General features: G+C 31.1%; 1 protein-coding gene across 1 annotated transcript in view; it reads right to left on the bottom strand.

Moving 5' to 3' along the window:
- The window catches only part of wwox (WW domain containing oxidoreductase), a 338,662-nt gene that overhangs the window by 204,893 nt on the left and 115,725 nt on the right, over positions 1–18,044 (bottom strand). The window contains exons 7-8 of the mRNA XM_073831374.1: positions 9,085–9,270; positions 2,845–3,109 (exon numbers count right to left, since the gene is read on the bottom strand). Of these exons, the coding sequence (XP_073687475.1) occupies positions 2,845–3,109; positions 9,085–9,270 (451 nt within the window). The remainder of the gene's footprint in view (positions 1–2,844; positions 3,110–9,084; positions 9,271–18,044) is intronic.

Here is an 18,044-nt window from a genome sequence, read left to right as displayed (position 1 = left end):
AGCCCCCAACTGCTCCCCAGGCGCTGCAGCAATAGCAATATGGCTATCCACTGCTCTGGGTGTTTGTTCACTACCGCGTGCGCAGATGGGTTAAATGCAGAGCACAAATTCTGAGTATGGGTCACCATACTTGGCCTCACATCACCCACTTTCCTTTCCTTGCAATATTGTACAATTATGTGGCATAACAGTATAATACAGTATTTTATAAAGTCATGCTGCCAGAATGTAAAATTAAATTACAGCATTATACTGTAAATGTAGTTTACATTTGTGGTTCTGTAAAAAAACAGAATGTGGCTGGCAACAAAGCTGCCAGTATTGTACTGTAAATTTACAGGGAAAAGTTTTACAGTGTAGATATCCTAGGTTCCTAATGAGAAGGCTATTGCAAAGGCAGCATAGTTAATCTTTAAGATACCTTTGGTAAACTTTAAGATACCAGAACAATGTGACAAGCTCATTGGAAAGAAATTAAGTTGAGAGAAATATAAGTAAAATATTAAATGTATAAATATATTACATAATTAGAGATGGACAATATATTGGTACTATATCAGTTATCGACCAAAATTACATTTATTTATTTAAAAGAACTAATAACCTTTACCATCGTTAATTGATCCCAAAACTGACAGAGATTTAATCACAGTGTACTGTAAAATGTAATTTGCAACATTTAAAACAACTAGATTTTTATTATAATTTTTATTATTATTTTAACTGTAGTTTATTTTTTACTTAGCATACCATTTTAAAATCAGCCATTTCTCGGCTATTAGCCAAAGCAATAAATAAATACAATTAATTAATTAATTAATGCATAAACATACAAACAAACAAACTGACAGACAAATGAACCAACTAACCAACCAGCAAATAAACCAATTAACCAACCGACATATTAGCAATATACCAACGGACCAACAAATGAACCAACCAACCAACGAACAAACCAACAAATGAACCAACTAACCAACCAAAGAGCAAACTAATCAATGAACAAATCAACCAAACAACCAACTAAAGAATGAACCAACTAACCAAGGAACAAATCAACCAACCAACCAGTTTAATGGTATTAGGAACATTTTTAATATCGGTGCATCAGTACCAGAAAATATATCTAATGAAAATGTTTAATTAGAAATGCAAATTAACCAAACAAAAGAACCAACCAAACCAACAAATCAAAGAATGAACCAACAAATGAACCAACTAACCAATGAACAAATCAACCATCCAATGAACCAAAGAACAAACCAACCAACTAACCAATGAACAAATCAACCAACCAATGAACCAAAGAACAAACCAACCAACTAACCAATGAACAAATCAACCAACCAATGAACCAAAGAACAAACCAACCAACTAACCAATGAACAAATCAACCAACTAACCAATGAACAAATCAACCAACCTAAGACAAAACCAACAAACAAACCAACCAACCAAAGAATGAACAAACAAACAAACAAACCAACTAACCAATGAACAAATCAACCATCCAATGAACCAAAGAACAAACCAACCAACTAACCAATGAACAAATCAACCAACTAACCAATGAACAAATCAACCAACCTAAGACAAAACCAACAAACAAACCAACCAACCAAAGAATGAACAAACAAACAAACCAACTAACCAATGAACAAATCAACCATCCAATGAACCAAAGAACAAACCAACCAACTAACCAATGAACAAATCAACCAACCAATGAACCAAAGAACAAACCAACCAACTAACCAATGAACAAATCAACCAACCAATGAACAAAAGAACAAACCAACCAACTAACCAATGAACAAATCAACCAACCAATGAACCAAAGAACAAACCAACCAACTAACCAATGAACAAATCAACCAACCAATGAACCAAAGAACAAACCAACCAACTAACCAATGAACAAATCAACCAACCAATGAACCAAAGAACAAACCAACCAACTAACCAATGAACAAATCAACCAACCAATGAACCAAAGAACAAACCAACCAACCTAAGACAAAACCAACAAACAAACCAACCAACCAAAGAATGAACAAACAAACAAACCAACTAACCAATGAACAAATCAACCAACCAAAGAACAAACCAACCAGTTTAATTGTATCAGGAAATATTTTTATATTGGTGCATCAGTACCAGAAAATATCATCAAAAATATGTACAATTAAAAGTAGAATACAAATGAACCAACCAAAGAACAAAACAACCAACTAACCATTAAACAAATCAACCAACCAACTAACCTACCAAAGAAAAAAACAATCAACTACCCAACAAACAAACCAACTAACCAACCAACCAATATACAAACCAACCAATCAGTTGGAAAAATGTATTATCGGTGCAGCAAAATTAAAATGTTTACTTAGAAATGCTCTGTTACACCAAGCACATTTTTATGCTTGTTAGAGCTTACTCACAAAATAACATGTTTTTATTCTACTGCGCTGCTTCTCCATTGTTTTTCAATGTACACACGGACGAATGCCTTGCGTCTCGCAAATATCATTCTAAAAATGTGCACATACCAAAGCTTTTGTGATTTCACAGCACTGCATTACATAAACAACAATTTAGGGTGTTGTGTTAGCCTAGCATTACCATAGCAACAAACAAACATCAAACTCCCTTCAACTTAGCTGCATATCAAGTCTACTATGTGTTTCTCATGAAGACAGCATATTGTGCCATGTGTTTGCCTACCAATGACATTCAAAATTTGTTGCCAGTTTGGTAGCTGCTGAAACTGAAAACCCCAGGAACATTGTGAACCGTCACACCACATCAAGTGAAGGAGGGAAAAATGAAATCTCTGGCTCTTACCATAGACTTGGTGAAGGGTCGTGCAAAGGTGAAGAGCAGGGTCATGAGCCACCAGCTGCGGTGGATGGAGGTGTACATCATGTTCCCAGGATGCAGTGCGTTACAGGTGACGCCGTGGGGTGACATGCGGCGGTGCAGCTCGTTGGAGAAGAGGATGTTGCAGAGTTTGGCACGGTTGTAGGCCAGCATCGACCAGTACTCCTTCTGCGGAGGTGACAGCAGATTCAGCTCCACCTTCCCACACGAGTCCACCAGATCTGTGAACCTTCAGGAACAACAACACCACATAGTAAAGTCAAAACAGAAGACACTTACGATATTTGGAGAAATGCCTTGTTTGTTTTGTTCTTATTTGTGTCTTGCATGTGGTTTGTTGTTTGTGTCTTGTTTTGTGTTGGATTTTATGTTTTGTTTTGTGCTATGTTGGTTTTTGCATTTTGTTTGTTTTGCGTTACTGTTCTGTGTTTTTTAGCCTTTGTTTTTTTGTTTTCATTTTGTGTTGGTTTTTACATTTTGTTTTGTGTTGCTGTGTATGTTTTTTGTTTTTGTGTTATTTTATTATTATTATTTTTATTTTTTCATTCTGTGTCAGTTTTTGTTTTTTTGCGCTGTTGTTTGGGGGTGGGGGGTTTGTACTGTTTTGCTTTGCCATTTCGTTTTTTGGTGTTTTTTATGCTTTTGTGCTTGTTTTGTCTGTTACTGTTTTTTTGATAGTTTTTTTTTTGTTGTTGCTATGTTCTATTTTGTGTTGTTTTTTATGCTTTGATTTGTGTTGATATTTTGTTTGGGGGGTTTGTATTGGTTTTTGTTTTGCTCTTCCATTTTGTGTTGTTTTTTATGCTTTGTTTTGTGTTGGTTTTTATGTTCTGCAGTTTATGTTGCAGTTTTGTTTTGTGTTGGTTTTTATGTTCTGCAGTTTATGTTGCAGTTTTGTTTTTTGCTTTTTTTCTTGTAGGCGTTTTATTTTGTGTTTGTTTTTATGCTTTGTTTTTGTGTTGGTTTTTACACTTTTACACTGTGTTGTTTTTTTGTTTTGAATTACTGTTTTGTTTTGTGGGGGGGTTATGGTTTGTTTTTTATGTTTTCGTTTTGAGTTGGTTATGTTTTGTGTTGTTTTTTGTTATAGTTTTATTTTGTTTGGTTGTTTTGTTTATTCTGTGTCGGTTTGGGGTTTTGTTTGTATTGTTTTTAGTTTTGCTTTGCTATTTTGTTTGTGGTGGTTTTTATGCTTTGTTTTGTGCTTTTTTTACAGTTTGTTTTGTGTTGCTATTTTGTTTTGTTTCGGGGTTTTTTCTTGCAGGTAATCAATTTTGTGTTGTTTTTTATGCTTTGTTTTATTTTGTGTTTTTTTAATGTTTTTTGTGTTGCTGTTTTGTTTTGGGTTTTTGGTATTGTTTTGCTATTTTGTTTTGTAGTGGTTTTTACGTTTTGTTTTGTGTTGGTTATTTACATTTTGTTTTGTGTTGCTGTTTTTTTATGGGTTTTTTTGTAGGTGTTCCATTTTGTGTTTTTTGTTTTGTTTTGTGGTGGTTTTAATGCTTTGTTTTGTGCTGCCGTCTTTTTATAGGTGTTTTGTTTTGTGTTGTTTGTTATGTTTTGTTTGTTTCATTTTGTGTTGTTTTACTAGTACTGTTTTATGCTGGGTTTTGTTTTATTTATTTATTTACTGTTTTTTTACTGTTACTGTTTTATTTAGTTACTGTTTTAACTGTTGTTTTGTGTTGTTGTTTTTTTTTTGTTTTGTTTTGTTTTTTGCTTTTTTGTTTTGCTTTAGTTCTGTTTTTGGGTTTTCTGTCTTTTAGTTTTTTTTTAATGTTTTGTGTCTTGTTTTACATCTAGTTTCGCGTCTTTGTTTTTAACCTGTCGGAAATTGAAAACGGTCAATGCGATCAATGTTGAACAAAGGGACAAACTTTATTTCTACAGTTTCAAATCTAAGTTTTACAGGCGGGAATAACCTCCAGAATGTGAGCCGGTGGAGAAATGAACTAAATGAGCTTTGGCAGGCCAGGTCTGGCTTAATGCAAATCAAAGCTACGACATGATGTTCTTTAATTGGCTCTGACTAAGCTGTTAAACCCCAGATGTTTGACAAGGCCCCTGAACACAAGATGTTGTATTTTCTCGATGTGTCCTTGTGTGTGTGTGTGTGTAAACAGTCCCAAGAAACTAGAGTGAAATAAACGGTCCCTCCCCCTAGTGTGGATCAGAGCTCGCAATCACATTCAACATTTACCTCTTAATTATGCGCTTTACATAGCAACCAATCAAAACGTCACGTCTGCTGTATGACAAGCACAGTGCGGCCCATGTTGCTGTTTGACACGTTACATCTTTGCTTGGGTAAATAACAACATCTGCGGGCATTGTGTCATTACAAATACTAAAGGTGTGAACTGTGGAAGTGGGAAACTAGGTAATTAAAAAATTAATTTGGCCCCCAAAAAATTATTTTGATATCATTTAACCTCCAAAACCAATACGACATTTGCACTTTTCTTTCCCAAATAATTAAATGACCAGAGTCTGTCAATAGATACATACAGCTGAGGTCAAAAGCTTATATCCCCCTTTCCGAATTATTGGACCAAAATTACACAAAATGCATGTTATTGTTTATTTAGTACTGAGCTGATTAATATATTCCACATAAAAGATGTTTACATATAGTCCACAAGAGAAAATAATAGTTGAATTTATAAAAATGACCCGGTTCAAAAGTTTACATACACTTGATTCTTAATACTGTGTTGTTACCTGAATGATCAACAGCTTTTTTTTTTGTTTAGTGATAGTTGTTCATGAGTCCCTTGTTTGTCCTGAACAGTTAAACTGTTCTTCAGAAAAATCCTTCAGGTCCCACAAATTCTTTGTTTTTCCAGCATTTTTGTGTATTTGAACCCTTTCCAACAATGATTGTATGATTTTGAGATCCATCTTTTCACACTGAGGACAACTGAGGGACTCATATGCAACTATTACAGAAGGTTCAAACACTCACTGATGCTCCAGAAGGAGAAACAATCCATTAAGAGCAGTTTTGAACTTTTTGAATTTGAAGATCAAGGTAAATGTAACTTATTTTGTCTTCTGAGAAACATGTAAACAAGTATCTTCTGTAGCTTCTGAAGGGCAGTACTAGATTTTTTTTTTTAGGCAAAATAAGAAAAATGTACACATCTCCATTCTGTTCAATATATATATATATATATATTAATGCTTTAAAAAAAAAAAAAACATTGGCAACTTGCAGAAGTTTTGTTATCATTGACAAGTCTGAAAAGATGCAAATGATATATTTAAAAAAAAATGCATGTATAGTTTTTAATTAATGCTTCTAATGATAAAAGTAATTTATTATTATTCAATTCATGTATTCCCTTATTTTACATATTTTATTTTATTTAGAAAACCAAACCGAAACAAAGCAAAATCATAAAAACAAACCAAAACCAAAAACCATAAAACAAAAACAAAATCATAAAGCCAAAATAAAACCCTAAATCAGAAAACTAAAACAAAGCCATACAAAAAAATCAATAAAACTGTAACAAAACCACAAAACTAAACCAAAATAAAACATCTCAAAAAAAAAAAAACATAACTATAAAACAAAACCATAAACCAAACCAAAACAAAAACAAAAAACATAAACTAAAATAAAACGAAACAAAACCAAACCATAACAACAAACAAAAACCAAAAGGAAACAAACCATAAACCAAAAAAAACAAAACAAAGTCATAAAGCCAAAACAAAACCATAAATCAATAAACTAAAACAAAGCCATAAATTAAAATAAAATCCATAAAATCAAAACAAAACAAAACCACAAAACTAAACCAAAGCAAAACATATCTCACACAAAAAAATAAATAAAACTAAACAAAACCAAACCAAACCATAAAAATAAACCGAAACAAAAAACAAACAAAAAACAGATTATTAGTTTATTTTTTAAACCAAAATAAAACATCTCAAACAAAAAAACATAACTATAAAAAAATCCATAAAACCAAAACAAAACCACAAACCCAAACCAAAATAAAACATCTCAAACAAAAAGCCATAAACGAAAATAAAACGAAACAAAACCAAACCACAAAAACGAACCAAAACAAAAAACAAACAAAAACCAAAGTAAACAAACCAAAACCATAAAACAAAACTAAAACAAACCATAAAATCAAACCAAAATAAAACTTGAACGAAAACCAAATCGAAACAACCCAAAACCATGAAAGCAAACTGAAACAAAACCAAAACAAAACCATAAAATTAAAATTAATCAAAATGGATTTATAGTGTTTTGGAACCAAACTCTTCATATATTCTAAATTAAAAATAAAATCCATAAAATCAAAACTAAACCACAAAACTAAACCAAAATAAATCATATCTCAAAAAAAAAACAAAACATAACTATAAAACAAAACAATACAAAAAAAGAAAACAAAACTAAACAAAACCAAAACAAACCATAAAAACAAACCGAAACAAAAAACAAACAAAAACCAGATTATTAGTTTTTTAACCAAAATAAAACAAGCTCAAACAAAAACACAACTATAAAAAAATCCATAAAAACAAAACAAAACCAAACCAAAATAAAACATCTCAAACAAAAAAACAAACCAAAATAAAACCAAACAAAACCAAAACAAACCATAAAAACAAACCAAAACAAAAAAAGAACAAAAATTAAATAAAAAAAATCCATAAACCAAACTACAACAAAACCATAAAATCAAACCAAAATGACCAAATCGAAACAAACAAAAACCATGAAAGCAAACGGAATCAAAATGGATTTATAGTGTTTTGGAACCAAACTCTTCATATATTCTAAATATAAAATAAAATCCATAAAATCAAAACAAAACCACAAAACTAAACCAAACCACAATAAAACTTGAACGAAAACCAAACCGAAACAAACCAAAACCATAAAAGCAAACTTAAAACAAAACCAAAACAAAACCATAAAATTAAAATGAATCAAAATGAATTTATAGTGTTTTGGAACCAAACTCTTCATATATTCTAACTTAATGTATTATTATTCAATGTATTTATTCCCTTATTTTACGTATTTTAGTTTATTTAATTTGAAAGCACAACACCCTTCATTGCTATTCAATTTCAAGTGCGGTGTGACACTGAACGCCATTTAAAACTCATTTTTAACCGTTTATTATTAGTATTTCCGGCTGAACTAGCCCTATCAGCTGAGCTGTTATATATCCATCCCCACTATCCCTCTGCACATGTTGACTTTGTCATCATCTCACGGCCGGGATAATCCATACGGCCTTCCCAGTAGAGGCATTCTGGGCTGGAAATAGTCTATTTTCAGAGCAGAGGTATGAAAAGGTCAGGTCAGGCTGGTATTTAATGACTGCAGTATCCTGCTTTAAAGAGACTGAAGTATAAAGGCGTGAATCTGGTGTGAGTTTTCAGAGGTGAGGTTCCTGTCCACGCTATCAGTGTCCTCTTGTTTGGAGTCGGGAAGGCAAATGCCAGCACCTATCGCTCCTGTCACTTAAGCCCCAGTGCTACAGCGCAGATAAACGTCCCCGTCGACTCCATTTTATTCTTCCACCCTCAATTTCCCCAACCCCTCATTCTTTCTCCTCCTCTCCAAGACGCTTTCCGCGGCTCGTACGGCCGTGTCGAGGTTTAACGGCTCTCGTGGCTTTGGGAAATATAATCTCTTCCTGGGTCAGAGGTCGGACTGGGAGCTCAAAAGGCCACATATTAAAGGCGGTGGAAGTGATAGAGATGAGGAGGTAAGGATCAAAAATTATCAGGTGTAGCCGAGAAAGATAATAGAAAGAATAAAGGAAATAAACTGTAAAAGTTAAATGGAAGAGTTACTGCGATAACAAGTAAGTGATTTTACTGTTGGCGAGAGCGAAGTGAGATTTTGCTCCTCAATGGCACATGGGGCTTGTTAATCTAATGGACCCTCACGCTCTCAGAGACGAAAATGTTCAAAGCACTTTCATTTAATAATCACTTTACAGGATCTGTAGGCCCCAAATATTAGCGCTCTCTTTTTTTGCATACTATCTGTACTGCATACAGTATACACAACGTGAGGATCCTGAGAACAGAAGGTTTCGCATGTGCATCAATCGAGACTGTTCGTGAAGCAACAAATCAGAGTAAATGGATGCTTTTGCATAAATGCTTTAGAGATGAAATGAGGGAATGATGGGGAATATTTAAGTCTCTCACCTGTGAGATTCCGAGGAGACCATCACCACCCGAGCCGGAGCGGAGTGCCGCAGGACGTCCTGCAGGAGCTGAACCAAGTAAAAGTGACCGAGATGACAGACCTGAAAGGTGGACTCCAGCCCGTCCTCCGTTACGTTCCAGGGCTGCGTGCAGACGCCGGCATTACACACCAGGATGTGCAACGGCCTTCGGAGAGAGAAAAGATGAAATCGATTGAGTGAAAATAACATATTCTTGTACATAAGAGTACAATAAAGTATAACTATTTTCCTAGTTACAAAAATAAATCAATTAACCCAAACCAAAACCACAAACAAAATTCAAAAGTAGCAAACCAAACCAAAAAACAAAACAAAACCATGAAACCAGGCTGATACTCGAACAAAAACCAAAATGAAACAAGACAAAATCATAAAACCAAATCATTGCCATAAAACAAAAAACAACAACAACATAGAGTCAAACTAAAACAAAAGTATAAACTAAAAATTCAAAACCACAAAACCAAACTGAAACAATTAAACTAAAACCAATCCAAAACCATGAACCAAAAAAAAAACAAAAAAACAAACCAAAACAAAAAACAAACAAATCCAAAACTCAAATGAAAACCAAACCGAAACAAAGCAAAATCATGAAAACAAACCAAAACCATAAACAATAAAACCAAACAAAACCAGGAACAAAAAACAAAAACAAACCAAACTGAAACAAAGCAAAATCATGAAAACAAACCAAAACCATAAATGATAAAACCAAACAAAACCAGGAACAAAAAAAATCCCAAACCAAACCGAAACAAAGCAAAATCATGAAAACAAACCAAAACCATAAATGATAAAACCAAACAAAACCAGGAACAAAAAAAATCCCGAAACAAAGCAAAATCATGAAAACAAACCAAAACCATAAAACCAAACAAATCCATGAAGTAAAAAACAACACCACAAAACCAAACGAAAAAAAAAAAAAACACCTTGAATAATTTTTTTGCTTTGTTTTGGTTTGGTGTTTATTCGAGTTTTGGTTTGTTAGATTTTGTTTTGGTTTTGTTTTTTTGGTGCATGGTTTTGTTTAGTTTTATCATTTATGGTTTTGGTTTGGTTTTATGAAAAAACAAAAAACAAAAAAACAAACCGAAACAATAAACAAACCAAAACTCGAATGAACAGCAAACCAAAACAAAGCAAAATCATAAAAACAAGCCAAAATTTGAATGAAAACCAAACCAAAACAAACCATAAACAATAAAACCAAAAAAAAAAAACATGAACTAAAAAAACAACACCACAAAACCAAACGAAACAAAAAAACCTTTAATGAACACCAAACAGAAACGAAGCAAAATCATAAAAACAAACCAAAACCATATAACCAAAGCAAAACCAAAAGACAAAACCATGAAGCCAAACTAAAACAAAACCATAAAATCAAACCAAAATAAAACTTGAATGAAAACCAAATAAAACAAATAACAAACAAAAATAAAAAACTTAAAACCAAAACCATAAACCAAAACAAAACCATAAAAACAGAAATAAAAAACAAAGCCAAACCATAAAACCAAACTGAAACGAAAACCAAACAAAAACTAAAACGAAACCAACCAAAAGCAAAACTCGAATGAAAACAAAACTGAAACTAACCAAAACAGCAAAACAAAACCATAAAACCAAACAGAACCTACACCAAAAAATAAATAAATGAATAAAAATCATAAAACCAAAACAAAACCATAAACCAAAAAATCCCAAACAAAAACCACAAAAACAAACCAAAATAAAACCATGAGTGAAAACATTAACAAAACCATAAATAAAAAAACAAAGCAAAACAAAATCAAACAAAAAATAAAAAACATAAACAAACAAACAGACAAAAATCAAAACAAAACTTAAATGAAAACCAAACTGAAACAAACAAAACATAAAATCAAACAAAAACAAAACCATAAATAAAAATTATATAAAACCAAAACAAAATAAAACAAAACTCAAACGAAAACACCAAAAAAAACATACAACCAGAAAAAGCCAAAAACAAAGCCACTGAACCAAACCAAATCAAAGCCACAAATCAAAACAGCAAAAAACAAAACAAAACAAAAACACACATCCACAACAAAAACAAGCACAGAGTAAACAAATCATTCTCAATTAGGGATTCAAGGAATTTTCAAACACAAAATCATTCTTTCAAGTTTCTTTCAAGGTCGGTCTGAGCAGATGGACGTTGATCCATCAGTGTGAGAAAGGCCGGAGATTTGTGGAAAGTCCAGGCAAGATCTCTTTCTCTGACAGAGTCGCTCCAGTGGTCCCGAAACCACGGCCATACAGCAGAATAATCTGAATCCACCCCACCAATTTTTAATTTCTTCCATTAGAATTAATTACGAAGCCCACAGGCAATTTGTGTACTCCATATTTAATACTGCCTGCACTATTAATTAAAAACTGGTTGCTGGAAAATTAATGGAGGAATTGTTATGCCCCTGCTTTAATGAGTCTTCTCTATGACATTAAAAAAAAGTACACTTCACATTTCCCTTCAGGTTCTGTGTGGAAAGACGTGTGCTTCAGTGGAAACGCACGGGATCATGGGAAATGTGCAGAGGCCACGGTTACACATGTGCTTCCATTAGAAACACACAGCGTAACAAACACCCAACAGCACATCTTCTACTTACAACTGACCTTTAGAACCAAAGAACAAGCACAACTGTGTTTTCTTTTTTCTCTCTCTCTTTTCTCTGAGTATTGTACAACATGACATGGAAATAAGAGTTATCACTGATATGTAGTTGCATTTAATTATATTATATTATAAATACATAAGATATTATGTATTTACTATTTCATATTTACAGCTTCTCAATATATTTTAACATTTTAATATAAATTTTAGCTTTTTAGATTTAGATATTAGTTTTAGGTGTTCCATATAATATAATAGTGACTTAAAGTATTTGAATGTAAATACATGTTTTATATAAAATTTTTATTTTATATAAAAGAATAAATATAATATCATATGAATATAAATAATAAAACAGGAAATACATAAATAAAATGAATGTATATACAATTTTATATTTAAATCTATTTAATATATTTCAGTATTTTAAAAACTGAAAAAAGTTTTAGGTGTATAATATAATATAATATAATATAAAAGTTTATATGTTTTTAATATTTCATATATTTAAGGCAATTCAATGTTTTTTTCCCTAAATACTACAAAATATTTTCAAGTTTGTTCAAGGGAATTATTTTAGTAAATGATAGTATTTGAATTTAAATAAAAATGTTTAATTATTAGTTAATATAATAAATATAATATAATATAAATAGTTAAACAATAAATACATAATTAAAAATAATGTATATTTAATGAAATGTTATATTTAAATCTTAATAAATATAATATAATATAATATAAATAGCAAAACAAGAAATACATAATTAAAAATAATGTACATTTAATAATATTTGATATTTAAATATTTTGTATATTTCGATATTTTAAAACATATTTTATCTTTTTAGCTTTAGGTGTTTTATATATAATTTAATACAATATAATTAATAAAATAAAATAAAAGTTAATATGCTTTTAATATTTCATATATTTAAAGCTATTCAATGTTTTTTTCTAAATATTTTTTCTATTTTATTTAGTAAATTAAAGTATTTTTAATTTAAATAGAATTTTTTAATTATTAATTTAATATAATATAATAAATATACTATAATATGAAAATAAACAATAAAACAAGATACAATACATTATTAAAAATATTGTATATTTAATATTTTATATTTAAATCTATTTAATATATTTTAATATTTTAAAATATATTTTATATTTTTAGTTTTAGGTGTGTTATATAATAATATAATAACAACAATAATAATAATAATAATAATAATAATAATAATAATAATAATATATATATATATATATAGAGAGAGAGAGAGAGAGAGAGAGAGAGAGAGAGAGAGAGAGAGAGAGAGAGAAAGAGAAATTTCATATATGAAAATAAACAGTAAAACAAAGAAATTAAACATTATTAAAAATATTGTATATTTAATCATATTTTATATTTAAATCTATTTAATATATTTTAATATTTTAAAATATATTTTATATTTTTAGTTTTAGGTGTGTTATATAATAATATAATTAATATAATATAATAACAACAATAATAATAATAATAATAATAATAATAATAATAATAATATATATATATATATATAGAGAGAGAGAGAGAGAGAGAGAGAGAGAGAGAGAGAGAAAGAGAAATTTCATATATGAAAATAAACAGTAAAACAAAGAAATTAAACATTATTAAAAAATATTGTATATTTAATCATATTTTATATTTAAATCTATTTAATATATTTTCATATTTTAAAATATATTTTATCTTTTCAGTTTTAAGTGATTTATATAATATACAAGTTAATATGTCTAATTGTTAATCTAATATAATATAATAAGTATAATGTGAAAAATAAACAGTAAAACAAGAAATACATTACTTAAAATACTGTATATTTAATCATATTTTATTTAAATCTATTTCATATATTTTAATATTGGAAAATATATTTATCTTTTTAGCTTTAGGTGTTTTACTCAATACAATATAATACAATATACAAGTTAACATGCTTTTAATAAAATTTCCTATAATATTTCATATACTTATGAAAATGTATATTTAAAAATATGTTATTCTTAAATCTATTTAAAATATTTTAGTTTTAGGTGTTTTACATAATATAATATAATGTACAAGTTAATATGTTTTTAATAATATTTCATATATATTTAATTAATAAAAAATTTTTTTAATCTATTTCATATATTTTGACATTTTAATTTGAAGTGTTTTAAATAATACAATATAATGTAATATAATATAATATAATAATAGAAATACACAACAAAATAAGTACAATTTAGTGCATATTTGATATTTATTATTTTTTGATCAATTTCATTTTATGTTTTTTGTGTGTTTTTTTTTTCTAAATTTTATTTTTAATTATTTTAAAGTATGTTTAAAGTATTATGTTCTTTAATAAATTAAAGTGTTTCTTATTATTTATATTTTTATTAATGTCTTTCTATGGCAAGACTGGAGAAAGACCTTATTGGAAAATGTTTACTTGAGAAAATCTTAGTCATAATAATCAGCAGCTCAAATGCATGCAGTTCTGCAGTTTAAATCATCTACATGAAAAGGTTCTGAAATCACTGAGGGCCGATCCAATAACAGGTTAAACTGCAAACGAACCAAATGCAAAGAGAATCACTCAAGAGTGCCAGATCAGACACAGGCAAACTCCATCTCTCTCAATAAAAACACACGCTCAGCTCAGCTCAGACGCCCAAAGGGCACCAAGATGCCGCGGGACCCAAGAGAGCAGTTCACCTCCCGCTGGAGAACACGACTCTCTGGAAACATCTGCGGAGGAAACTGATCTACTCTCCACCTCTGACTGACAACCTCACAGTCATGGGCACAGAGCCTGGTGTGTGCACACAATCACACACAATCACACACAATCACACACACACACACACACACACACACACACACACACACACACACACACACACACACACACACACACCTCTCTGGGACTTAATGAAGCGTGGACTCAAAAAGAGGGAGTGATTGTACCTGCGAGAGAACACCATTAAACTTTATGACTTTCACGCTTGTGTTTGAAACCGTGTAATGGAAGAGGAACATGTCTGTGATCGTTGGTGAGCGGCGGATAACGCATCCCATGGGCGATCCGTAAGACAGAAAGACTCTGATATCACCCCGAAAACCAGAAACACCCTACACTCCCCCGAACATCACATTTAACATTCGCTTTGATAAACTAAATTACTGTGCTGTTCACACTGTGATGGATTCAATGATTATTTGCATTTAGCACTGTTTAATGTTTAGAACCACTGACTTAACCCTTAAATGCATACCTTGGGTCTTTAGCGACCCGGGATGTCATTCACGACCCTCTCCCTCCTTCGTTTTTTCAAGTTTGACATCAACTTTCTTAGTATTCCTCAAGCTATTCATTATAAACAATATAACAAGAAAAAAAATCTAAATATAGAAGAATATCTGTTTTCTGATTAGTTTTTTGTAGGGTCGCTAGAGACCCGAGGTGTGTAATAGTGTAAGTATATTTTTTGTGTGCAAAAATGTGTAAATATCTGATGACTAAATACATGCAATTTGCTGTTTAATAGACAATAATGACGTGATGTTTCACTCATAATTATCACAGGCATAAAATAACAGAATATCATCAGCAAAATTTGAACTGGTTTGAATGGCTTTTCCTGCAGAGCAATTACTGTACGCAATAAAATATAAATGTCACTGTCATTTGATGGTGGATGTATTGAATAAGCTGCCAGCGATCAAAACATTGACTTTGAAGTCACTGAAAACAATAGCTTTGAGAATATGGTTAAGAGTAAAGTTTCAAAAGGTAACAAATATGCTTTATTTTATTCTTCTGTAATCGTTCTTCAAATATCAAGGGAGTTTTTTGCTATTGCAGAAGTTAGAGATCCATCAGTGCTGGATATACAGGTCGGGGTCGCTAAAGACCTGAGTATGCAATAATGATTTCCGAAACATTCATGCATTTAAGGGTTAACAAACATAAATATGTCAAATTGTGCAATCATTTACATTTCACCTGGTGAACAATAATAATATAAAAAAACTCAGGCAAGATCTGGACCATGTCAACAGTTGGAGTTGTAACTTATGATCAGCTGACTTTCTCAGACCACATTGCTAAAACCAGTACCCAGTCCTGTAGATCTGCTTTATTGAACTTCAGGAAGATCAGGCCTTTTCTTTCGGAGCATGCTTTACAAATCATTGTTCAAGCTCTTGTTCTGTCCAGCCTGGACTATTGCAATGCTCTTTTGGCAGGTCTTCCAGCCAGTTCTATTAAACCTTTACAATTAATCCAGAATGCGGTTGCAAGATTATTTTTAATGAGCTGAAAAGAACACACCTCTCTTTATCAATTTGCTCTGGCTACCAATAGCTGCTCGCATAAAATTCAAGGCATTAATGTTTGTCTACAAAACCACCACTGGATCTGCACCCTAAATTCATTACTTCAGACATATGTGCCCTCTAGAAGCTTGCATTCTGCACAAAATCACTTTCACAGACTTTCACATTACATGTTCCCTTCTGGTGGAATGACCTGCCCAACTCAATCCAAACAGCTGAGTCCTTAGAATCGGCAAGAATCGGCTAAAAACACATCTCTTCCATCTTTATTTGACCCTCTAATTCTAGCACCCTCTATTATAAATATATTCTTTAACTTATACTTAATACTCTATTCATTTACTTACTGCTTGTAAAAACGAACACTATGCTCTCAAAAATAAAGGTGCTTCACGATGCCATAGAAGAACCTTTTTTGTCTAAATGGTTCCATAAAGAACCTTAAACATCTGAAGAACCTTTCGGTTTCACAAAAGGTTCTTTGTGGCAAAAGAAGGTTCTTCAGATTATAAAAAGAAAGAAATGGTTCTTTAAAGAACCTTTGACTGAATGGTTCTTTGTGGAACCAAAAATGGTTCTTCTATGGCATCACTTGATGAACCCTTTAAAGCACCTTTATTTTTAACAGTGTAGCTTCTCTGTTCTTTTTGTATTCTATCTATTTATTTTTAGGCCTCTAACACTAGCTTGCTTTTTCTTTTTTTATTCCATTTTCTTTTTATTTATTATATAATAAAAAAAAAAAAACATTGATACGTGTACTGCATTAGGTTAAATGAGACATGTCATAGCACATGCATGTTATTGCTCTTTTGTTGATTTTGATTGCTTTTGTAAGTTGCTTTGGATAAAAGCATCTGCTAAATGTCTAAATGTAAATGTAAACATAAAAAAGTAGCCAAGATATAGAAAAATGTAGTTTAAAATGCATGGGGCAAGATCTTGAAAAGTAATCACTGTTAAAAAAAAATACTAATGTAATACTAATCATACTAATGTGTGTATATGTGTGTATAATTTTGGCAACTAACTGAAAAATGTTTAAGCACTAAAATATGGAAGCCCATTTCTGCCACTGAGTAAGAAAATTTTGACATGAACTTACATTTACGCTGAAAAAAAAAATCAGAATTGAGATGCAAACTCACATTTGCAAGAAAAAAAATTGTGAGATACAAACTCACGTTTGCGAGAAAAAAAAGTTGAGATATGAACTCGCATTTGCAAGAAAAAAACTGAATTGTGAGATACAAACTCACATTTGAAAGAAAAAAAGGGTGAGATATGAACTCGTGTTTGCAAGAAAAAACTCAGAATTGTGAGACACAAACTCATGTTGTGAGAAAAGTCCAAAAGTCAGAATTGTGAGATAAGAATTCGAATTTGTGAAAAAATCTTAATTGTGAGATACAAACTCGCATTTGCAAAATAAAATGTCAGAATTGTGAGACACAAACTTGCATTTACGAGAAAAATCTCAGAATTGTGAGATACTAAGTTGTATTTGCAAAAAAAAGCCAGAATTGTAAGACATAAACCAGGATTTGCGAGACAAGTTAAATTGTGAGATACAAACTCGCATTTGCAAGAAAAAAGTCAGAATTAAGAGATATAATCTTGCATTTACAAGAAAAAAAATCTGAATTGAGATACGAACTCGCATTTGCAAAAAAACAAATCCTATCGGTAAGCCCCGCTGAATGTCGCTGAAACCTAAAGATGTCCGAGTTCTGTTCCAGTGCAACTGATACTCAACTCCTATTGGCTCATCTGAGTTCAAGGGAGGGGCTTACCGATAGGTCAATTGCGAGATTCTATCTATTCTAATTTAATTATCTAATTTATATCAGGCAATTCAAAATCGCAGAAACAGTCTTCCATACTAAATATACTA

This window comes from Garra rufa, chromosome 25, assembly GCF_049309525.1.
Source record: "Garra rufa chromosome 25, GarRuf1.0, whole genome shotgun sequence".
NCBI classification, from domain to species: domain Eukaryota; kingdom Metazoa; phylum Chordata; class Actinopteri; order Cypriniformes; family Cyprinidae; genus Garra; species Garra rufa.
Note: the sequence above shows the minus strand (reverse complement) of the source record. Positions and strands in the feature narration are given on the sequence as shown.